The 25,340-nt window shown below is 45.4% G+C and overlaps 1 protein-coding gene across 1 annotated transcript; it reads right to left on the bottom strand.

Moving 5' to 3' along the window:
* Window positions 1–441: 441 nt before the first annotated feature.
* Window positions 442–7,852, bottom strand: LOC119655719 (cytochrome P450 9e2-like). Its single transcript, XM_038061751.1, has 3 exons — window positions 7,579–7,852; window positions 721–1,937; window positions 442–660 (listed from the first exon to the last, which is right to left on the bottom strand). Exons 1-3 carry the CDS (start codon window positions 7,782–7,784, stop codon window positions 488–490), a joined length of 1,596 nt encoding a protein of 531 aa, XP_037917679.1. The 5' UTR covers window positions 7,785–7,852; the 3' UTR covers window positions 442–487.
* Between the last annotated feature and the right edge of the window lie 17,488 nt (window positions 7,853–25,340).

A 25,340-nucleotide genomic window follows, 5' to 3' on the forward strand; every position in this document is an offset into this window, starting at 1 on the left:
TGTTCATAATTTGGTATGAGTTACATGAGTGTGTATTTGAAGATTATCTGAACGCTTATTCCAAGGGTTGCATGTTTGGCTGTATATGACGCTCACATAAAACTAAATCCCAGCTATACAGTACAAATTTACTTAGGAATCGATCCCTCCCGATTTACTGATGGATAATAATTCATTCGTTTAGCGTGAGTAGTGTTTGATGAAGTTCTCTCTGCCTCTTGATTGATTAGAGAGAGTAATTAAATAAATTTCTGGTTCAGTGAGTAAATTTTCTATCAAGGGTTGATATTAAATCCACTTCACTAATAAATATGAATTTCCTCTATGATGGAAAATTGGTGCAAAATCCACCTCCTGTTATTACGGAATTAATTAAATTGGAATAATTACTAAAGCATCCGTGCATAGAAGTGAGTCAATATTGAAAACAAACAATTTTTTTCCAGGTTTTTATTGGAGAAAACAGATTTTTCAGTGTTTAAAACGGTTAGGTTTCATGATTCCGTGGCTGCAGCGTAAGCTTGATGGTTTCCGGCACTATGCCAACAAAAGTCCTCTTCAATTTTAGTGGTACTTGCGTTTCATGGCAAACGTCAATGGAGAATTTTGAAAGTAAATGAAATAGTATAACCTTTGCCTCCATCAATGCAAATCTTGATCCTATCAAATAGATGAGAAAGTGATTAATTAAAAAGTTGCAGTACCTGTGTAATATCCTACCAATGCAGTTCCTGGGTCCCGCACCGAAAGGTATATATGCACCAAAATTAATATTTGATTTATTTTCATCGCTGAATCGTTCTGGGTCGAATTTTTCTGGATTAGGGAAATATTTTTCATCTCTATGGAGAGGAAGTATGGGAATCCATACGATAGATCCTTCCTCAATTGTGAAATCTAAATCATTTTCTTCGTCCTTATATTGATAATCTTTCACACAGACCCGGTCAGTGAAAACACTTGGCGGCCACTTTCGGAGTGCTTCCGCAATAACCATGTCAAGATACTTCATCCTTTGGATATGTTCATAGGCAAGAGGAAGTCCATTGAGTTCGTTATTCACTTCATTGATTTCATTGTAAAGTTTAGTTTGTACGTCCTGATTTACGGCTAGTTCGTATGCTGTAAAGGCCATCAACGTTGAAGTGGTATCGAACCCTGCAAGGAAGAATATAAAACACTGCGGAATCAACTCCTCGTCTGTCCACGCTTGTTTAACCTTTGCGTTTTTAATTGAAAATTCTTCAGCTGCACCGATGCTATCTTCTGTTGTGTTAGCTGATGTTTCCTTCAGTTGACCTTTCTTTAATTGCATTAGTAAGTGTATCATGTCAGGACGAATGATGTTTTCTCTCTCACGGGTTTCCATGTTTTTCGTGATTATATCAACAAACAATCTTTTACTCTCATTGTTAAAGAAGGTTATATCGAAATATCTGGCTATTTTCGGAGTGTACAGGATGGTAAGGAACTTGAACATTGCGCGCAGACTATAGAAATCCAGGAACTTCTTTCCCATTTGGAAAAAACTATTTCCCGAATCTCGAAGTGAGTCACAGTGGATACCAAAAGCGCAGGATGCAATTACGTCATTAGTAAATTTCGAGAATATCTCCTTCATATCGTACACTCGAGGTCCGTTTTTGGTGCATTCGTCTTCGCAGAATTGTGCAAATTGCATGCCGCATTGTGACACTAGCTCAAACATTAGACGCATTTTATTGCCGGTGAATGCTGGAGATAGTGCTGATCGCATATCTCTCCACTTTTGCCCCCTGAGTACTACCAGCATATTCCCGAAAAGTGTGTCATGATCAGGGTTCAAAAGAGCGCGATGGTCGACAAAATAATCGAAGTCTTTGATGGCAATCTTCTTTATGACTGTCGGGTCGCGTAGAAAATATCCTGGAATAGCGCGGTTGTAGAAACCGAAAAGTCTGAAAAGGAGTGAAATATAAACGTATTATAAAATATAAATGTAATAAATAAATCTAAATATTGTATATATAACAAAGGCAAAGAATGATGAGCTAAACGGAAATCGCTGACCGAAGAAGGCGAGTCGCTATTCACTGTATTTACTCAACAGATACTCAAAGACCAGGACGTGGACGCATTCAGTGGAAAGGACGGCAAAATATAAAGCTTTTCCAAGTTCAGTGAATGATAAGGTGAAGGAGGGGGGTGAACTCGAAAACAGAGCCCTGATATGGAAGAACATTGAATTCTTTCATACAGTTTGAAGATAAATAAAATAAACTGTCCAAATTTATCAAGGACAAGCACAACGTGCACCAAGCTCCTAAAACATAGTGAGAGCCATAATGATGCTTTATAATATATCGCAGGAGGAAGAAAGAAGACCTAAGTCCCAGCAGTGTCGCAAGTGACCCAAGGCCAAGTAAAAGGGTGCGAAAAAAGAGGGAAACCTTTAGGGAACCAACCGGCGCCTAAACGGGAAAAAGGCACTCTGATACACCCGACAATCGGAAATAAAATTTCAAAAGAGGGAAAGCATTTACCCCAAATGGGAACGGCGAGTAGCGAAGGGAAACTCAATGAAAATTAAAACGTTGAATGGACTAAGACGCAGAAGAAACCAAGAATGTAATCTCCGGTAATCTATCCTACGAGGGGATACCAAAACGGGTCCAAGCTGACCCCGAGCTCAGAGATCCAAGATCCAAGTTTCCGTAGGTTCCTAAAATATGAGCTCTATATATAGTGGAAGGACCTGGATGAGGTGACGTGAAAGGAAAGAAATTTAGACGAAATAATAATTGGTTTACGGAGTTCGGAGAAGACTGTCTGGATTTGAAGACTTGTAAGGCAATATAGACCGCTTCGTGAATCATTGCCATCTTATGAGGACTTACCTAATTTGTGGTTTACCGTTTTCACTATAAAATGTAGGCAGATGAGAAAATCGTTTGGTGAACCACGTATTCACAAGTACAAGTTCGTGAGTGACCGCGCAAACCACTATAGACTCGCCACCGTCATTACGCATTGAAAACCCTTTTCCGTGGCGCCTGTTGCGGAATCCTTTTTATCCCCATAACCATTAAGATCGCCCGCAATAACGATATAATCATAAACAGATACGTTACATATCTTTGTGTCAAGCAGTTCCTAGAATTCATCTTCCTTGTCAGCTGGTTACCCAATATGAGGTGACTATGTATATACGGTTGCGATTTACTCCTCGGTGGGGAATAGCGCATCAACCGCACCTAAACGCCCTTGTTGACGATTCGCTCAAATGCCCTTCAGATTTTGCAACACTTCCTAAGGCACACATGCTCCGCCCATACTATTGTGGGCCTTTGAGGTGACACACTCGCCTGATCATCTGAATAGAGTTGATTCTAATGGCTACAATATACAGCCAACAATGCAATGGTCATCCCTCTTTAAAGTATCCACTGCCAATTGTCCCTTCCGATCACACGTATGAGTCCCAGGCTTATGCGCTGAATAAGTTCTCCTTTTATAACAATATCAGACAAGCGTACTCCTACCATACAAATTGATCAACAACTTCGATGCTCTGCCCATTAATGCAGGTAGGGAGAGTGCGATGAGCCGATGAACTGAGAACCTTGGTTTTGTTGGTGTCTATCTTCAGTCGAACTCTACTTGCCACTTTTTCCAAATTTAGAGCCATTTGGCCAAGGCCCATGACCCGGTGAGAGAGAAGGCAGCTGTCATCAGCGTAGTCCAGGTGTTTGGGGAAAAATGTCATAATCCATTAAACCACGTCCACGTCCTCCGAACAAGGCAGCATGAAGAATGTCACCGATAACAAAAAGAAATAATATAAATGACAGTGTGCAACCCTGACAGACACCGCTCAGGACCTCGAAATCCTCCCAGGTTTACCTTGGTACAACACGTGACTTTTTGTTCCATCATATGTCGCTTTGATAATTGTAATATTGTAATTAGTTTATAGATATATATACTAAATAATATATAATATAGATATAGATAAACTTCCCATTCATGCATAAAGAGCAGGTGCATCGACGATCTAAACTCCGCGCACTGCTCAAAAAGATCCGTAGGGTGTTGATGTAGTCACTGCAGGAGGATCTGGAGCGAAAACGAGTCCGTTCACTCTCGATCAAACTTTCGAGATGTTCTTCGATATTTTCCAGCATTATTTAAGCTATTATGTTTGCAACGGCATAGACCACGTAGATACCCTTCCAATTGCCACACTCAAAACGGATCCCCTCCTTTGGGATCTTGAGGATCATCCACTTCTTCCACTCTCTGGGAAAGGTCACAGATTCCCAAGATTTTCTTACGAGTGGAAGTAGCAGGTCTGCAGTAGCTGTAAGTACAACGATAAATAACTCGGCGAAAAGACCGTCAAGCCAAGCGGCTTCACTCCGTTTGTGTTCGTTGATGACCGAAATGATTTTTCCTCTGCTTGGAGAAGCAGTCCGCATCTGCATGTTCCGGGGGCTAGCCATTTCATACACAAGAGGAGGAACCCCAACGGATATGATACAATTAAGAACCGTGGTGACGTGTGCTTCCAACCTCTCCTGCTGCTCATCATCTCGGATGAAGGGTTGACCGTTGATGGGATTCACGGAAGCACCGAAAAATTTGCGACCACATGGAAATTCTTTCGTAATATGATGTATACTACTCACATTATTGTGTTGTGCGGCATTTTCCGCTTCTCTGAGCAGCACAATAGAAAATTCTCTTCTGTCATGGCTCAACTAAGCTGAACTTCTCGTGATTTCGCACGGTATCGGAGTTCGAGCGCGCCACGCCCACCATCACTCGCAATGATCAGTCAGCCAGATCTTTTGACGCCGCGGAACAGCTGGAATAGAATATTGCATGCTCTGTGTCTTCTTCCTTATTTGGACAGGTTGGACATGCTAGTGAGTAGTCATGCCCAAACCTGTGTAGATCTTTACGGTATTCACCGTGGCCAGACAGAAACTGCGTTAGCTGGTAACTGCAGCCTCCGTAATGACGAGTGACCCACATACGAATGATAAGCATCAGTGTATGCCGTCATCGCCCTTTCATTGGTCATTGGTCATGCCCTTTCCTCGCTCCTGATCAATTGCACAGCGTCTTGGGTTGCCGTTCTCCTGAGGTAGATTCGTGACATCTCTTCAGTCAAGATATCTACCGCCAACAGTCCGGCTATAAGTAGCGCCGGGTCGTCTGATATCGTTCGAAAGCCACAAATCACTCTCAGGGCACATGATCGCACGAGCGCAATAGGCTTCTCCTCATTTCCTTAGTCGCTTATGCTGCAGCCTATACACCTACTAAGCTAATGAACTAATGATAACAACACTCTACTGACGTATTTGGGCCCGCCTATATTTGGCAGCAACCGCAAGAGTGGATCACATCTAAGTTTTTAATTCCCTCCCTGCTTCTTATGGTCTCGCTTTTGACCCGAACTTTCAAGTACGCCAGGGTCTTTTGGCATCTTATCATATTATCCCCTGAGGGACTCCAGCTGAGACACGGGTAGTATTTTGTGCGTTTGTCGCTCTCGTACTTTAGCTCCCTCTAAAATAAATAGGCACTATCTTCCTCAGGTGGCGTGGAGTGTTCATTCCGAAGGGAGACGTTTTGATAGCCGACTCTTTTACTGAGTTAAAAGCATTATCCACGTCCAACATAACCATTGCCCAGTACTCTTTTGACCCCCATCGCCATCTCTCATTTTCTATGGCAGTGGCTACCGTGTCTATTATTATTTCCTTCAGTACCTTGCCCATTTTACCGAGAAGGCATATTAGGTGATATGCTAACGGATCGGCAGGTTGTTTGTTTCCTTTTGGCATCAAAACCAAACGCTACTGTTTCCATTTCTTAGGAAACATCCCCTCGTCCAGTCATTTTGGTTTTACCTGTATCGAGTAAAGAAATAATTCGTACGATCAGCTGGCCCAACAAAGAGTTTTATCAGCCTGTCCTCAAATTGTTCGATTTCTTTAATGGCACCACGGGATCCCTCTGATACCATATTGCAGGCGTGGGCTACCAAAATAGAGAAATATATAACCATTTTTGATATTGATATTGCGCCTTTTGGCACCACACTGTCGAGCGTTTTGTAGATAGCAAATGCCATTGAACTTGCTCCTTCTTACAAGCTCCTCGGTCTTTCCAGTGAGGATACCAATATTTGGCGTGCAGATGCGGGCTTTGGTTCGAACTAAGCTTTTCGTTCAACACGATCGTTTTTAAGGTTTTATGTAAGGCAGAACCTTTTCAGAATCAATTAGATGTCTGCCTGTCACACCCAATTTACTCGGAAACGGCTACACCAATTACCACGAAATTTGGTGAAAACGTGTGTTTTATAAATCCCTTTAGATACAACAGGTGACATCTTTTTGCACTGAGTTGAAGAGGGTCTCCATACAGATGAAAAAGGGGTGTAAATTTTTATTCACAAAATATGGTCATGTTGGGTATCAAATGAAAGGGATCAATGAATACTTTTCGAAGCTGATGATATTTTTGATATTGGATGAAACATAGGGGAGTGAAGGGTCAAAATATGTACCCCAAAAAGTATAACAGGTTTCGTTCTCACAACCTATCCTGATATCTCGGGAATCAGCTGTTCCCTTCCTCATTTTCTTTAATTTCATCACTTGAAAAACTAGATACCAACCTAGTCCAAAATACCAAATATGAGGGTAAAAAAAGAAAATTTTATAAAAATCTCAACAATTCAATTCAGCAATCTAGATCAGACAGCAAACTTCTGGACAGCACTTGGAGCCAGCATATCAAGCGGCATATCTCCTACGTTTTACGTCTCCATGTTAGACCCAGAATGACTGCGCGGGTTGAATGTGGGAACGACATTGAATTCATCTTTGAAAACATAGGCAACTGGAAGAGGTCAGTAGGTGAGAAACTTCAGAATTTCTGGATAAAGAAGTTGAATAGCACCTGCCAGGTATCTTTTTAGATTGAGACCAAATTCGACTACTTTCTGCCAAGGGGATAACATATTCCATTCCCCCTTCATCTTCATGTACTGATGAAGGGGTGAGTAGCTCCCAAAATATATATTTACATTTATAACTAAAAATTGTAGTTTGAAGGAAGCTACCCCTTCTTTATCAATTTTAGACTAGACTGCAAGCAGCAGACAAAAATCTAATTTCTTACTCCATTCCGTCACTATCTCTTCACCGGTAACCTGTTTTCCGTTGGTATTGACTTCATTCTAACCGCATTATATCTCTAAAGTATTAAATCACAGTGGTGCTGCCAAAAATATTTGAGAAAATCAGACATCTATGGTAAGTCGCAAGTGATAGGGGCTTAGAGCTTGCCCAATTCTAAAACCAAAGTATTTGTCTGTGCTTAGACCAGTTTACGCTGGAACCTGTTGGTTGTCGCTCAGTATGATTCATAGGTATTCCATGACGAAAGCAAATATTTGTTATCGCTTTCGGCCACGATACTCCAGAGGTGATTTCAATGCCCCCCAGAGGTAATTTCATAGACGCCGCCTCAGTTCCCCCACATTATCAAGAATACTGAATTAAAATTGAAATAACTCACTTTTCATTGGGTCTACTTTGGTACATTCTCTTGAGAACTTCAACTATGCTGCCAGTTAACACAGATTTTAGGAATGCAAATCCAGATCTCGGCTCATCGAAGGGAATGCGCTTCTTGGCAAAGTAGTCTATCATGTTTTGGCGCTTCCTATGGGAATAATAAACAAAACACAACACCAGAATACCAAGAATTACTAATAACTCCATATTTTGACGCTTTGCTAGCTTTTGGTAGTGGACACCGAGAACTCAGAAGTATGACTGTTTCGAGCTTGAAGTGTAAACATATGTATGTACTACAATACAGTGGAATCTAACTTTGCTATCCGACTTTGATAAGAGGCCGAAATGTATGCGCGAATATTTATCAGCTTCAATTAATTTGATCAATATTACGTGTTGGGCTAGGCTGGTTTGATCTGACTAAAAATGATCCAGAAATAAAAATCCCCAGGTCCCTTAAAGTTGGTGGATGCGTATTTCTCTCCTTTTATGTCTGGATTATAATTTAACTTAAAATTGAGTTTAATCTAAATTAAACTTTGAACATTTTGATTATCGTGGGTCCTTAGACACTAACATTCAGTAGCATTAACTACTGATTTCTTAGGTTGGACCCCTCTGTAGCTAAAAGCAGACAATTGAGCTATTATTGACCTTGGTTAAATTCAAAATTACGCTTGTTGTCGTCAACAAAATTACCCATTCGGACGCAATGAGCTTGTAATGACAGAACCTCTATATTAATATCAGTGTTCGATAAAATGAGTGATTTTATTGATAATGGACAATGGTATGCATATATAAATTTTTCATTGATAACATTGTGCTAAAAGTATCTGTGTCCATGGAGCTATGCAATTGGGAAAATATCGAAAATATCTGTTTGTAAAATTCATTGTGGCCATTCCGGTGAAGCTATTTTTTGATAAACTTGAATAATATTTATACCGTAGGATACAAGGGTTGTAAATGGTCAGTTGATGATCAAAGCTTTTTGTGTAATTGTGCATAAAACGCACCCCATTGTGCGTCATTAAAATGAGAAGATCAATCTACAGTGATTATACCGTGATATAAAAGTCACATGCAATCTAGGTTTTTTCGGTTTTGTGTGTGGAGGTTGAAACGTGGTGTACATTTTTTTCTTAAAATATGTTCACGTGGAGTATCAGATGGAAGAGCTCAATTAGCTATTTTGAAAACGGCTACTATTTGTGATATGAAACATAGCAGAGTAACGGCCCAAAATATGCAACCCAAATAGTAGAGCAGGTCTCGTTCTCAAAGCCTCTCCAATCGAAAAATCTGCCAGGACGCACAATGATGCCCCTATACGAAGTCTAGACCTCAAAATACATCCTAATCCGGTATCTGCTCAAATAAAGTTAATAACGGCATGTTACCATATTTTAGAAATTTACCTGAAAACTCCCCTTTTTCCTGTGTAAAGTAGATGAATGCTTTCACGCAAAAAAGTTTTGGACTAGTCTTCGGACTAGAAAATAACACCTCCCTGTCCTCAAAGAACTAGCCTGGAACCGGAATTCAGGCTAGAACTCTCGCTCTTCTAGCTTAGGGAGCCTTTAAGTCAAGTTCCTTTCATCAACAGGAGGGGAGAGAAAGGAAGAAGTTGTTAGTTCAGGGAACTCCTTGTCATCCAGTCCCTCTACCAGTCGAGCTCCATCTTCTTCGCAACAAGAAGAACCCGGACGTAATGTGCAACACGACTCTATCTGCCAACGCTCAATAGTATCTCTCTGACAATGTTACGTTTACGATGTACCAGCTTGTCAAGGGCATCAGCCCATACCTCCGTGCCGTACAGCAGAACAGATTGCTTTGCTCCTATAAAAAGACGTTTCCTGGTAGATAAAAAGCCCCCAACATCCGTCGTTAGCACACTCAAGGCAGAGACGCCAGTTGCGCTCTTGTTCGCTGCTGCTCTGATTTCCTCGAAGAAGTTCATCTTCGTGTTGAGCGTTAAATCAAGGTATCTAACCATTGCTTTTGACTCTATAGTCACCTATCCGATCGATATGGGACGCAGAGTCGGGATTCTCTTTCTGGTCAAGGTTACTATTTCACTGTATTCCAGCATAAGGTGGAAACCATGAGCAGTCATCCACTCGCTTACCAGCCGCATCAATATGCCAAGTCTGCTTTGCGTCTGTTCAACAGTGCGTCCTGTTACAAGTGTGATAGCGTGATCTGCATAACCGACCAAGCGCGACTCTTCCCTCATGTGGAATCTTAGCAGACTATCGTAAGAAGCATTCAAAAGATCCGGTGCTCCCTTACTACTCACGACCTGATCTCCATCCTCCTCAGACTCTCTAGTATCTCATAGAGAAGGGAATGGTTCCTCAGATAATCTCTCAACATCCGTGACAGATAGTTCATCACGTGAAAAGTATTGTCTAGCGTGTGTAGAATGTCTTTCCATCGGAATTAAAGGCATTGCTGTCAAGCATTACGAGGAGTACAACCCGTCGAAATCGGCAGCTGTGTGCCTCCGCTCGACAAACGGCATTCACGACTTTCATGACAACATCAGCTGTAGGTACCCCCGCTCTAAGGCCAAATTGCCGTGGGAATAAGTCTCCAACAGGGCGCATTGCTTCATCACGTCTACTCCTAATGAGTTTTTCGAGCACTTTTCCAGCGGTGTCAAGCATACAAAGCGGCAACTTAGGGTTGCCTTTCTCTTTCACCACCTTCCATCGAGAAGGAAAAATGCCGTCCTTCAGTTAAGAGTTTGTGTCAACTACTTCGAAAGCAATATATTGGTCGTCGCTTGCCAAAAAGTCTTCCAGAACTCACCACCCGTCAACCAGTGGCACCAATGATTCCCACGCGAAGGTTTCGTAGAGAATGCTTTCCTCGCAGCCTGGACGCAGGAACGTTGGTATGGATCCGGTGTTCAAAACTGCAAGTTCTGTTCTTGCTGCTATTTCGAGAATTCCCTATGAACTCTGGGTGAAGCATTTCCCATTCTAGCGCCCTAACATTGAATTCACCTCAGGATCCACCTCTCTGTGCCCAACATAGCTTCGACATTAGATAAACACTGGAAAACGATACCTCCAAACACCGATCCCAGACAAAACCGCCCCCGTTCGTATCCTACAGACCACTTAACCAATCCTGATTTTGCAGCTGTTAAGAAGCTTCCTCGCGTATTACTCCATAACTCCCACCACAGCCAGTTTTTGGCCCCGGGTTCGCAGAGGTGTACCAATTCGAACATCAGTTATCTCCTGACATTCGCGCTTGATGGCCCCTCCCACCTCGTTCTTTTCCGTCAGGCAGTCAAGGTCTCAGATTTCCAGAGAGCACGTAGGTTCTTGGCTAAAAACCAAAGCTTTCTCTCCCAGTAACCCTTTGAGCGCTTCACAGAACGTACCTACATCACCCTTCGTTTTCCGAATGGAACACACTTCCGCTCCGCTATCTTCGGGCTTCATCCTATAACGAATTTCGCTGAGGACTTCCGCAAAGGTCGTGCGTTCTGTTCTGCTTAATAAGCAGAGCGAGCGGTCTAGTCCTTCTTCGTCTCTCTGCCCTGCGATAATTTTAGGCAGATTTAGGTTTTTTTGTTGCCCCTTGTTTCCCTCATCTTCTTCTTTTAGACGCTGAAAAGTACTGAGTGAATTTTCCTCTAGATGCCCCTTTTTCCTTCCGTTTTCCCCCAATTCCCCAGTCTCCGGATAGCTGAGTGGTTAGAGCACAAGGCTGCCGTACGGAAGGTCGCGGTTCAAATCTCACTGGTGGCAGTGTGATTTGTATCGTGATTTCACGTTGGATACCAGTCGACTCAACTGTGAATGAGTACTTGAGTCTTGCTGACCACATTGTCTCCTACAATATACTGTAGTGTACGGTTACGGTCTTGAATGAAGTGCTCTAACACACTTCAAGGCCCTGATCCAATATGGATTGTTGCGCCAACGATTATTATTATTATAATTTGCCCTAGTTTGCTTTTCGCGCTTCTTCTATTTATCTACATATCCGCCTGAAAGGCAAAATCCTGTCGAAGAGCTTCTCTCCTCTAGCTTTTCACCCCTTTGCGGACGTTTTTCTGGAGAATGTCGCAAACCGTATGCGGTTCACAACTGCCGCCCATTTCTTGATAAGCCCTTCCCCTTCGGCTTTCCCAAGAATAGTCGACAGCGCTCCCACTCCGCCTATATTCGAAGCTCAGTTTCAACGATTTCCACTGTGTTTCTCTCTGCGACAATGGCATTGCATGTTTCGGTCTAGGTTGCTGCCGTAGGTGTTGCGTCATTCTGCGAGCCTTTTTCTCTGTTTACGCATCCCTATGTCTCGTCGGATATTTCACCCGTTGCTGCGTCCTTCACTGAACTCTGGGGCCAGTGTCACGCTTTCCTGCTGCGTACATACTCTCACTATCTCCTCATTTATATTTTCTTTAGAGACCATTTTTAAGTTTTCACTACCACAATAGTCAGGAACGGGTATATTCTCGGGGACAAAGGCTTTGCACCACTTCCATGAGGACCGACCTACGCTTAACTGATCTCGGAACTTGTGGACATTAGCCGACCAGGGTCCCGAAGGGGCTAACTCCTGACACACAGCTACATCTCCTCATCGACGTCGACAAGAAAACTTCCAGTGTGTCCCGGCGCGTATCGGTCATTTACAGTTCGCTCTTCACTGAGAAGCTTACTCGAGGCGCAGATATCAGGCTAGCTAGGGGTCAAAACTACTTGTTCGGGCAACTCGGGGATGCCAAGCCCGTATATTAAGCGGCCCAATTAAGGATCGCTGGCGAGGAGCAGGGATAATGCCCATACAATGCGGTACATCTGGACGGAGCCAAGTCTCTATGGGTCCTCATTTACTTTTTGTCTAGGTTCTACTAGCCCCGATTTTGCTTTCATTTATCGCGCTGCCAAGTCTCCTTTCTGCTGAACTATACTCTCCCTTTATGGCGCATGCCTCTTTGCAGGCTTGTAAACGTTGTGCCAAACGCTTATGACGCACCGCACCTCCTGTAGGTTTACAAATTCTGCCGTCCACCAGTACATAAATGGCTTTATGTAGCGGTTATCAAATTCAACACTGAATTTACTACGATGTCGGTTGCGAAGCTACTACCCCCCGAAGCGCCCTTCAACGAGACTCTCCCTATTCCAAGAACTTCGTCGAATTTCGCGATGTTTCCCTTCATGACGTTCCACACGCCAGGGAGCGCCGGCTTGGTGCTCTCAGGTCAGAAGCGTGAACTACTTCGAACGCGATGCACTGATTCTCACTTGCCGAAAAGTCTTCTAGAACACACCAGTCGTCTACTGACGGTGACAAAGATTGCGACGCAAAAGTTAATTCAGGGATGCTTCCATCGCAGGCTAGATGCCGGAACATTGGCGTGCATCAGGTGTTTAAAAGTACGAACTCAGTTCTCGCGCCTTTTTCAGGATCCGTCTTCCCCTGGTGTCTGAGTTAGGCATGCCCCATTCAAGGGTTCTAGCAATAAAATCTACCTGGATTCACCTGTCCGTGCTCGAAATGGCAGTGCATTGAACCTTCTCGGAAAGTCCGCTATTATCACATTTGGCGTTAGGTATACGCTGAAGAACGTTGTCGCTAAACACCAAATCCAGACAAAGCGATTGCCACGGCCTTGAGTGAGCCCCCATCGTTCCATTATGTCCATATGGTTGGAAATCAGATTCCCTCTTTTTCTCGACAGGATGAGCATTGAGGTGTTAATGTGACAATGCTTGTATCCTGCTGACTGTCCTTTTCGAGTTTACAGACCTCTTGATTCTCCCAGGATTCCTTTTTAAGGTTTTGTGTAAACACAAAACCTTATTAAAATCGGTTTACTGTCTGTCTGTCTGTCTGTCTGTCCGTCACACGCATCTTTCTAGGAGACGGTTATAGCGATTGACACCAAATTTGGTAGAAAGGTGGGAATTGTGAACGCTCACGCATACAGTGAATTACATCCTTTTACGTTGAATTTAAGGGGGGTCGCCATACATGCAAAAGGGGGGTGTATAATTTTTTTTCATCAAATATAGTCATATGGGATATCAAATTAATGGTCTCGATTAGTACTTTTCAAAGCCGATCTTAGTTTTGACATTCGTTGGAAGGGTGGGGAGCGCGGGGGGTTGAAAGTGATCACTTCTTTAAGGGGACCATTCTCAGAAACTACCAAACCGAAAAATCTGAAAAAAATCAGGAGGCTGCCACTATATGGTGCCTGGGCTCCGAAATACCTTCCATGCCGATATCTGTTTAAATAAAGTTAATAATAGTATATTACTACAATTTTTTGTAATTGGTTAGAAACCCCCCTTAAGTTCATCCTAGTACCATGAAATTTTTCAGTGATATAGGCTATAATATAGAGCATGATCTTGCCAAGTTTGGTGGAAATCGCACTATTACTAACAAAGTTATAATACCTTAAATTTGTTGCTTCTTTGAAAATTGAAGACTATGAATGTCAATATCACCCGAAAGTGGATACTCTCACATAATATATGGATATATTACGTGCTACGTACTAAGAAATACACAAAACCTTTCGTACCTGAAGCGTCCAGCTTCCGGTTTCCCGACTTGTTTCTGTCTGTAAAGCCGCTTCTCCGTAGATTGTATGCCCGCCTTTTTGAGAGTACAGCATTGCTTGGTATGCAGTATTCTTCCATTTCCTTGCTAGCTTGCATTCATCGTGAAGTTGAGAAGATCATTTGTCGATGCTTCATCTCCAAGACCTCTATCAACTGCGGTTATTACGACACATATTACCCCCTTATACGTGTTATGGAGTTATGAATGGCTTCAGTGTTCACTGTCTCCTAATTACCAGAGGGAGGATGAAAATCTCCGGAAATGTAAGGAAACTAATATATGTATATAAACCGAAATCGCTCAAAATAACTTATTCGCTAGAGAGACCGCAAGATAAGATTTAGATAAAATCACTCATCGTCAATAGCCAAGGAAAAATTGAGAAAAAAGGCTAAATAAAACGTGAAATTATTGGCATTATCGGGACATACGAAAATACGCTCGGATTTAATATTTATAAGTCTCATCGTCTACTTATCTACTAAAGATGAAATAGTTACGATTATACAAGATAAAGGAACTTAGTGAGCCACAAAGTTATTAAATTATAGTTTAACTCTGTATCTATAATTCCTAGACACGTCAAACATAGAGATATTGCAAGAGAGAGGTGCATCAAGCGCTTTGAATAGAAGATACGGTTGTTAACCACTACCAAGTACTACAGCAGTGCGCTTTATATATTAGCAACGGGAAACTACCATCCATTAAATTAAATATCTGAATTTTGAAGCTAGTCGCAAGAAATTCAATTAGGAAGTTTCACATGTATGCACTTGCCTTATCTATTATCCACAGAATACTAAGTCAAAATTATGGAGTAATTCTATTAAAACCTTGAACTAGCGCTGAATATTTCAAAGCAGATACACATTAGTTGCATATTTTTTTTTTTTTTTTTTTTTTTTATGGATGGAGGTGGAAATCTTAGAAAGACGCTGCTGCGCCAGGTTGCAGCAGTGTGTGGGATTCACACCCACTAAAACCACCCCCACTCTTCCGCCCCTCCCCGCGGGACCACCGTGAAGTATTACTTCGCGGGGGAGGCTCTGGTTCGCTATACCAGCTCGTCCATGTCACGTCTCCGTCGCGCCGCCTTCCGAGCTCGATCCAACTCCAGGAGTTTTGCCTGCACCACGGCTACTGCCTCATTTACCGCCATCCAGTTTTCCTCCGACTTCAACATCTCTTCCACCAGGTTGGAGGGCTCGATGTCCGCCCCTAAGATGCTGTTCAACCTCCTTTTCTGCTGTAGAAATCTGGGACAATAGAACATAACGTGCTCCGGGTCCTCGAGTGTAGTACCGCATTCAGGACAGTTGGGAGACTCGTCCAACTCGAAGCGATGCAAGTACTTCCTATAGCCACCGTGTCCCGTAAGGAACTGTGTCAGGTGGTAATTCAATTCTCCGTGCTTTCGGTTGACCCATTTCTCGATGCACGGGATCAATGTATGGGTCCACCTGCCCTTGTCGGAGTTATCCCATCGTTGTTGCCACTTGCCACACAACTCTCTCCTGATGGCTTTTCGGAAATCCGCATTCACCTCGGCTGGATTTGCCTTCCGTTTTTCGTAGAGCCAGTGTGCCTCGCTCGCTAGAAGATCTATAGGGATCATTCCTGCGATAACACACACTGCCTCCGTCGACGCCGTCCTAAATGCGCTGCACACCCTTAGCGCAATTGGCCGGTATGCCGAACATATCTTCCTCCGGTTGACCGCGTGGTTCAACGCTCCCGCCCAGACAGGGGCCGCGTATAGCAGGATCGACCTCACCACTCCCGCGATGAGTAGCCTGCGACTATACTTCGGCCCTCCCACGTTAGGCATCATCCTTGCAAGGGATGAGCTGGCATTTGCTGCCTTTTCTCGCGCATAATCCAAGTGTGCCTTGAAACTCAGCTTGGCATCGATCATCACCCCCAGGTATTTGACAACCGATTTTGAGACGACCTCACGATTACCAACCCGGATGGTAACCGTGTTGTTCTTCCTACGGTTGGTAATGAGGACCGCCTCCGTCTTTTCGTCCGCCAGGTCCAGCTTGGCCATTCGTAACCATGACTTGATGGTATGAATGGCTTCATTTGCATAAAGCTCCACGTCCTCGGGATGCTTTGCAATTGCAATTACCGCCAAGTCGTCCGCAAAACCAATCAGCGTTGTCTCCTCCGGCACGCGAAGGCCAAGCACTCCGTCGTACATTATGTTCCACAGCAGCGGTCCCAATACAGAACCTTGAGGCACACCTGCTGTCACAATGTACTCCTTCGGCCCGTCGTCCGTCTCGTACCAGAGAAGTCTATCCGAAAAGTAACTCTCGATGAGCCGAGCCAAGTAGCTAGGAACACCCAGTTTGGCCAAAACGCCCTTAATCAAGCCCCAGTTGGCTGAGTTAAAAGCATTTTTGACGTCCAGCGTCACCAGAGCACAGCATTTGCCCATGGCCATCGCATTTCGAGCCAATTCCACGACCTTTGCTACTGCATCGACCGTAGAACGGGCTCGCCGAAACCCATATTGCCGCTCTGAAAGACCACCCGCAAGCTCGATGAACGGGAGCAGCCTGTTGTATATCACCCTCTCCAACATCTTCCCCATGGTGTCTAAGAGACAAATAGGGCGATATGAAGAGGGCACGCCGGGTGGTTTTCGAGGCTTCGGTAGCAAGACCAGTTTCTGCCTCTTCCACTGGGCGGGAAACACTCCTTCCGCCATGCACGATTCGAATGTGCTTGCGAACCACCTTGGTCTGGCCTTGACCGCCACCTTCAGAGCCCTGTTCGGAATTCCGTCCAATCCCGGAGCCTTGCTGTCCCCAATACGTCTGCAGATTTCCCAAAGTTCCTCTTCGGTAACATCAGGGATCGAGAAGACGTCCTGCTGAGCTGCCAGTTGGGGTTCTCTTTCGTCCTGCTCCTGCTGCGGGAAAAGAGTTGCAATTATTTGCAACAAGAGCCGTGGGCATGTCACCTGAGGTGATTTTCGCCCGCGGATCTTCTTCATTACAATTTGGTAGGCTGTACCCCACGGATTCGTATTAGCCTCCATGCAGAGCTTCTGGTAGCATTCCCGCTTGCTTCTCCGAATGGCCTTCTTAAGGTTGCTTCGCAGATCCCTGTATTCTTCCTCACGCTCCTGGTGCTCCGGCCTTCCTCTTGTCCTGTGGGAAAGTCTCCTCGCTCGGAGACAAGAGGATCTCAAGGCAGCGATCTCCGTGTTCCACCAGTAGTTTGGCCTCTTGCCGTGGTGCAAACGTCGTCGTGGCATCGTAGCGTCGCATGCTTCGGTTACACGCTGAGACAGCTGTGTGACCCTTTCCACCGCTGTTCCATCCGGATCATGGGCTCCCTCCAATGCGGCCAGGAATATCTCCTCGTCGAAAGCTCCGATAGACCAGCCAACCGCCTTAGCCTTTCCACCTCCAGAGCGTCGTTGACTGCTTCCCCGGTTCCCAATGTGGAGGAAGATGGCCTGGTGGTCACTGTGGGTGTAGTGCTCACTCACTTGCCAAGCCATCCCCCTCACCAGTGAAGTGCTAACAAATGTCAGGTCAACGATAGAACCCGACCCTCTTCCTCGAAAGGTGGGCACGCATCCCACGTTGGCCAGCACGATGTCCAGCTCCGCAAATGACTCCAACAGAATTTGACCTCTGGTGTTCGTCGATCGGCTTCCCCAGTCCAGGGCCCACGCGTTGAAATCGCCCGCAATGATTTTAGGGCTGCGGTCTCTAGCATCCAACACCAGACTGTCTAACATCTCCTCATATTGTGCTAAGGTTGCACTAGGAGGAGCGTAGCAGCTGTAAATATGGACACCGTTGACCTTCGTCCTTATAAAACCGGCTGCCGGGGGGGCCATGACTTCCTGAATGGCCTGTCTTCCGCACGCCCAGATTGCGGCGTTGCCAGACGCATCCACCGCCCAAGTCGCACCGCCGTAGTTTCTGTATGGCTCGCAAATAACCGCGACATCGACATTCGACTCTCGAATGGTTTGCGAGAGCAGGTCCTGAGCTGCCTCACAGTGATTGAGATTGATTTGTATCAATCTCATTTTCCTGTGCGGTTCAGCTCCCTCCTATATACCGGACATCTGCTGCTTCCCGCAATATGCCGGCCGTCCACGCCCTCTTTCCCACTGCATAACATACACCGTGGATCTCCGGTGCAATCTTTGATGAGGTGGCCCTCTTCCCCACACTTCCTGCAACTCCTCGACCTATCATGCTGGCTAGTGCATGCCGCCGCAAAATGGCCGAAATCGAGGCATCTGAAGCATCTCTTTAGAGAGATTTGTTCCCTGAGCCTGCACACGACCCAACCTACTCTTACCTTGCCCGCGGTAATCAACTTAATAGCTGATTCCGCCGGCAAACTAATAATAGCGGTCTGTGTGCCACCATATGCCTTCTTCATCCTTTTTATGGCACTCTGGTCTATATCGCCAAGGTTGAACTGCTGCTTTAGCGCAGCACAGATGTCCTCCCGTGAGGTGACTTCATCTAGGTCCTTGCACTCAACCACTATCTCCTGTTTCCGAGCTCTTACCTCAGCTTCCTCTCCAAGTACACTTTCCACCTTCCCGCGGAAGTTATCGGCCGACTTGTCGGCGGATTTACTTAACTCCAGCATCAGATCCCCTTTCTGTGTTCGCCTAATACGGCTCACATTATCCCCCAAATCCTTCAATTCCGGATCTGACTTCACCTTTCGCAGGATGTCGGCATAGGACATATTTCCCTTCTTGGAAATAATTATTATTTCCGGGCGGAGCTTCTTTTTGTCCTTTTTCCTCTTGTTGCTCACCTTAGTCCATTGTTCGGGCCTCCGGGCGTTGGTTTCTTCCACTTTTGTAGGTGTTGTGGCTGCAATCGTGAGATTACCGACTTTCGCGGGTACTCTCGCCGACTCCGCCTTCTTTGGTGAAGAGGCTTTTTTCTTCTTCGGGGCTTGCTGTGGTCCAAGAGGCTCGCTGGTACCGTCTCTAGCCCGTTTTCCTGTCTTCCCGCCTGCTTTATCACGGGGAGGCGTCACCTGCGTTTCCCTTGTGACCTTGCCAACTGACGCTTGGGAATTCTTTTCTTCGAGTGCCCTGATATAAGACAATTTAATGCCTCTTATCAAGGCTCGAATATTTTGATGGATATTCCGCCTCTCCTTGATGAACTCACACAGTTCATTTATTCGTTCCCCAAGTGTAACGAACGCCATTCCGGTATGTTCTCGTTTGCTTTCGCGCCTTGCGCCACAAGGAATGATCTCGATTAAGGGACTATTCGTATTTCTTTCAGAGTCCCGTGACGAATCTCGACTACCAAAAAGAACCATTGTTCTCGGTGGTGATCTCCCAAGCTTCGAACTCCTCCTAAAGGGATCCGGTGTGGACCTAATTTCCAATCCACCATTATCTCTTGTAGCATTAGATGCCACAGTAGCCAAGTTTCCCACTACTGAGGCACTGCGGTCGTTGGATATCGACGGCCGGGAGCCCGCTTGCTCACTCCCAAAGACCGCCGGCACTGGGTTTCCGAAGCCCTGCACCGTAAAAAAACTACTTTTCTCCTCTTCCATATTTGGTTTAATTTCTGGGTGTCCTTCCCATAGCCAATTTTTATCCACGGGTGGGCGTTTACTTCCCACCTACCCGGCCTGCGCATAAGCATGCCCATACACGCACATCTCCGGATGCGTGCATATGCATGCCCATGACACATTCGCCGAGCATTCCCTTATCCGCACGAAGGGACGCGCCTGATGGGAGATTTGGCAACTCCGCACAGGACATTAGTTGCATATGTGAACCTCCTCAACATATTAACATCTGTTTCAGGGCAAATAATATGCAATGAGTACAAACCTTAACATTTTCAAAGTTGAGAACAATAAGGAATAAGAAAGTAGTTTTAGTTTTTAGATAGTAAATCCTAACCTAACTATTTACGGTAGCCCAGCCTACATTATAGATAGGCAAATAAAATTTCGAACCATCTACCATCATACTGGTGTGCCGTCAATAAATCAATATTCCCCAGTTGAAACCCTTTTGATCTGAATCACAACAATTGAAAGAGATAAAATATCTCAAAAAACCCTGGCAAGTGTTTTGGCCCTTATAATACGCCGCAGAGTCTCCATCCAAAAGCATTTGTCTCTTCTTCTTAAGCAACCCTTCTTTATTAAGGTTTTGTTTGCAAAACAAAACCCGATGGAAGGTGAAAAGCTTCAAACGCTACCGCAGACTCCTGCCACACGGTTATGTGGGACTCTTACCCACTAAAACCACCTCCTTCTCCTTCCACTCTCCCCGCGGGACTCCCATTTGGTATTATGTCGCGAGGCTAGATCAGAATTTATTCTGCGCTCATGTTAATATTCGTATTGCTCTCGCGTTCATTCTTTCGGATGACTTCTTCCTGCGAGAATTTCACCGATACAGGGTGGAAATTCTGGACCCATGCAGCATCAGCTGGTGGGAACTCTGGGGAGCATTTCCCTCCTACAGGCATATCTGCCGGAAATAAACATGGATTCGGTGTTAGACTTACTGCATCCGCTAGGCAGACCCTCTTCCGCCCTGAAAGTAAAATACTAATTACAAGCGTGCGGAGTACCTCAATAGTGCAGTGCTCTGCACCAACAAAGACTTCCGGTCAGAGAAGAAGGAGACTTTCTATGAGCAGCTCAATGCGGTCCAAGATAGGCTTCATAAAGGGGCCATTGCAGTCGTAATAGGAGACCTGTAGAGAATAATAATGATCACTGGGCCGCCATTGAAGGTGCTCTTCTCTCTGCTCCTAATGAGTTTATTGACGGCGTCCCGGAGGAAGACCATAAGATCTGGTGGACTAGCGAGACATGAAGGAAGATTTCGGGGAGAGAAGCGTTGTGTGCACGGTTTCGATTTCGCTACCGTATACCGCATCATGAAAGATATTGGAAATTATTGCACGCCTTTCGATGATCCTATGAAGAAAATTAATGGTCGACCCCCCATCCTCACGGACTACCCACGCAACTCTTCATGGCAGCTCAAGCTTCTTCATCCACGTGAAATCTATTCCAATACGTGGACGATGGAAATGATCTTAAAGAATCTGAAAAAGAAACCCGTCTTGAGTCGGACAATATAAAAGGTGTTTCATGCTTCCTACCAGCTACAGTTATCCTATAACGCATTAAAAGTCATCTCGAAAGCTCAATCGGCAAGGAGCAGCCTGGTTTCCGGTCTATATCCGCCTCCAATAATCATAGCCATACCGTTCGGATCACTTGGGAGCAGTGTGCGGAGTTCAAATCTCCGCTCCACTGTTTCATTGATTTTAACAAGGCTTTCAGCAGCATGAAAGGGGAGTGAATTATTCTTTTTTAAGGATGTAGAAATTCTGAAAAGACACTGTGTAGGAATTTTTACCGACTAGATCTATGATCTGGAGGCAGCTCACTCTAGCTTAGTTAGCTTTTTCTCTAGGCGGTATTCGCAGTTTGCTCTGGATAGATCCCGATCATGGAGTTGATCACATCCCACTCCTTCCTACATCCTCTCTCCACCAGATTTTCGAATAGCGGCGCATTTCTTAGACTTTTCTCTAGGTTTTTCCTTTCTTTCACGAATATTGGACACTAGCAAAATACGTACTGAATCATAGTTTCGACATTCGGATGAAATGTCTAATTTAAAACTACATAAGTACTAGCGATATCTTCCCTGCCCCACGCATGTGGACAAACTCAAAAGGCCAATGCGGGGACGCTGTTTTGAGGAAATAAAAACGGAATCGAAAAAGGTCTTGAACGCTATACCGGAAAAATACTATTATATTTCCACTGTTTCCAGGGCTGGAGAAAGCGTTGGCAAAAGTGTGTTTTATCGGACGGGTATTACTTTGAAGGGAAGGAAATTGATTTAAAAGAATAGATAAAGTGTTTACATTTTATAAACAAATTCGCCTTACTTTTTGATCACAGTAGTATGTTCGTCTTCTCATCTTCCAAGATGTCAATCGTCATCATTCCCGAGATGACAAACTCTGCATCCTCTGAGACAATCTTGTAGACAGAGCACAGCCTTAGGGCTATACTTCTGTAGTTTACACTCAGTGTTAACTGAGATCTGCAATATATTGTCCCAAACTGGGGCCGCATAGAGTAATAGGGTCCATACACTATCAAACAAATTGTGCAACGCAGGCCGTTGCGCAATAATTTGCTAATGTATTGGCGCGTTTGATGCGTTGCACAAATGTTTGACGAATTTCAAACAAGTTTGAAATCTTTTGCGCAACGGGGACGTTTCCGCAACGCGTTGTGTAGTGTATGGGCATATTGTGCTCTATTGCACAATATTTGTCAGGTGACGGCTGAGATATAATTTTCGAGAAGGCAGAATTTTCAACCTCGTCCCCGGAGGGGGTGGAAAGTTTATGGAGGAGGAAGGGGATGGTGCCTCCTGTTCAAACCCGGTCAAAACTCAACGCGCCCATCCCCCTTATAAGGTTATGGCCATTCAAAGTGGGGTTCCTTTTACATCAGCATGGCCAACTTGAATTTTCAAACCTATCCCAATGAGGAGGACATAATGGGGAGGATAGGTAGAGGAAAGAAAGGTTCTCTTCTTCTAACCCCGTTAAAAAACAGCGGCGGTCAAAATCCCTTTAAAAGATAGGGTTTCATTTTTAGCCCTATTCCCGCAATGATAAAGGATGTCCTCTCTCTCAAATTCCCACCGTCTAATGGGGTGTGTCGCTCGGATGGAGGAGTTAGCCGGCCGCTCACCCCTCTCTGAGTTTGTCCTTTTGTCTGTGGATGAGAAGGTTGCGTTGTTGAAGGAATGGATGTGTAGTGTGAATGATGACATGCTGACAAAGCCCGAACGGAGGGTTCGGAAGCAGGTCACGTGGTGGACGAATGCTCTTCGTAATAAACGGAGGGAGGTCCGTCGCCTGAGGAAGAGATTCCAAAGGGCGCGTTGTCTAAGTGATGTTTCTGTTGTTGATCTTGACCAGCTTAGGCTCGCCTATAGGCGAGGTGTCTCGTCTTATAAGGAGATGTTAAGAGAGTCGAAAGAAGACGACTGGAGGCGATTCGTCGGTGAGCACTCTGATGACCCTTGGGGTAGGGTCTACCGGATTTGCAGAGGGAAGCGTAGTCACGACGTAGCTGGCATCATGGTGAACGGTGAACCGATGCTGACTTGGCGTGACAGTGTTTGTGCTCTGCTAGGTGAACTTTTTCCGAGATCCGAGTCTTCGGTGTCTCCGGAGGGTCACGCTCAGGGAGGGGAAGAAATTCCTCCCCTGACGAGTTGTGAGATCGAGGAGAGCATGGCGAGGCTCAGGTCTCGGAAGTCACCTGGCTGGGATGGGATGACAGGCGAGATGTGCAAAGCCATCTGGCAGGCCATCCCATCTCATGTCCAGTTTTTGTTTGAGTGTTGCTTTCGGGAGGGCTATTTCCCTGCATTCTGGAAGACTGCCAGGGTGGTTGTGCTCCTGAAGTCACCAGAGAAGGATAAGAGTAGTCCTCGGTCGTACAGGGCAATATCCCTTCTCCCGGCCCTTGGCAAGGTCCTGGAGAGGATTATGGTCCAGCGACTGGCGGTGAAATCATCCCATCTGACGTCTGACAGGCAGTATGGCTTTCGCACTGGGAGGTCCACCGATGACGCTTTGATGCATGTTAGGAATTTTGTTGTCCATTGTCCTCGCAAATACGTCCTTGGAATATTTGTTGATTTCAAAGGCGCATTTGACTACCTAAGTTGGTCCTCTGTGTTGTCCAAAATTCGTGAGTGTGACTGCCGGGAATTAGCTCTGTGGAAGAGCTACTTCCACGGTAGAAAGGCATTCGTCCAAGGTGTCAACGAGCGTGTGTGGGTGAATGTTGAGCGCGGCTGCCCGCAGGGATCTATCGCAGGTCCATTTGTATGGAATCTGATGATGGACGAACTGTTGGGTGAGCTTTCTTCCGTGGTTGAATGTGTTGTATACGCGGATGATCTCCTCATTCTTGTTGAGGGGAGCAGTCGCCTTGAGCTCGAGCAGCAGGCTGCCGAATACATGCGCATCGTTAACGCGTGGTCCAATAAAGTCGGTGTCGCGATCTCAACGGAGAAGACCGTCGGGATGATGCTTAAAGGCATCCTACGTCGTCCGCCTTGTGTCAAGTTGATCGGAAGGTCTTTAAAGATCCGGCAAAAAGTGACCTACTTGGGAGTCACGATCGCGGAACGCATGTCTTTGGTCGCGCACCTGCGCGAGCTCAGGCTCCGCTTGACTAAATTGATGGGTATGTTGAGGCGAGTGATGAGGTGTGAGTGGGGTCTAAGCAGGAGAGCTGCTAGATCCATTTATGTGGGGCTCTTCCTAGCATGTTCTGCGTATGGGTCCCTATGTTGTATGATTTGGCGCTGACGGTGAAGGGCAGGCAGCTGCTCTACGCTTGTCAACGAGTGGCTTTGTTAGCGTGTCTTCCTGTGTGTCGTACGGTCTCGACCGACGCTATGCAGGTATTGTTGGGTGTTCCTCCTCTTGATCTGGAGGTAGTCCGGAATGCCACGCCCTACAGGATCAGGAGGGGCGTACCTTTGCTGCAAACAGATTTAGTAGCTGGTGATCAGGTGGAGGGGTTAGGACCGCTTGCGGTCAAGAAGTTGTTAAACGAGAGTGTAACATCTAAGTGGCAGCTTAGATGGAACGAATGTGGGAAAGGTCGGGTCACGTATAAGTACGTTAGGAATGTGTCTGCCAGAGGAAGTTCCGTTGTGGACTTCGGGCTAGAGATGGGCTTCCTCCTGACTGGGCATGGTAGCTTGAATGAGTTCCTCTTCAAGCGCAACCTTGCCTCCAGTCAGGGCTGTGTTTTGTGTGGGGCTGACTCGGAGGACTGGTTACATGTTCTCTGTGTCTGTCCAGCGTACAGTGACATCCGCAATCTAGACGACATGGGCGTTCACGTATTGAACGGTATCTACGATGTTAGCCAATGCCTTGCTAGCAGTGGAACGCTTAAACGCGCTAATGCATTCGCGAGTGCTGCCTTCCGACGAAGGAGAGAGCTCCTCGACGCTGCTTCGCTTGCAGTTGATGGGCGAATGGCCTAGTGGCCGTGGTGAACAACCACCAGTTCTGTGTGTTTGATGTTAGT

This window comes from Hermetia illucens, chromosome 4 (genome assembly GCF_905115235.1).
Source record: "Hermetia illucens chromosome 4, iHerIll2.2.curated.20191125, whole genome shotgun sequence".
NCBI lineage: Eukaryota > Metazoa > Arthropoda > Insecta > Diptera > Stratiomyidae > Hermetia > Hermetia illucens.

Bases quoted from the DNA above. Each gene is read 5' to 3' on its own strand.
- LOC119655719 (XM_038061751.1), bottom strand. From the start codon at position 7,784: ATGGAGTTATTAGTAATTCTTGGTATTCTGGTGTTGTGTTTTGTTTAT. The intron at 1,938-7,578 runs GTGAGTTATTTC...ACTCCTTTTCAG, and splicing joins CAAAGTAGACCCAATGAAAA to ACTTTTCGGTTTCTACAACC. The intron at 661-720 runs GTAGGATATTAC...TCTATTTGATAG, and splicing joins GGGACCCAGGAACTGCATTG to GATCAAGATTTGCATTGATG.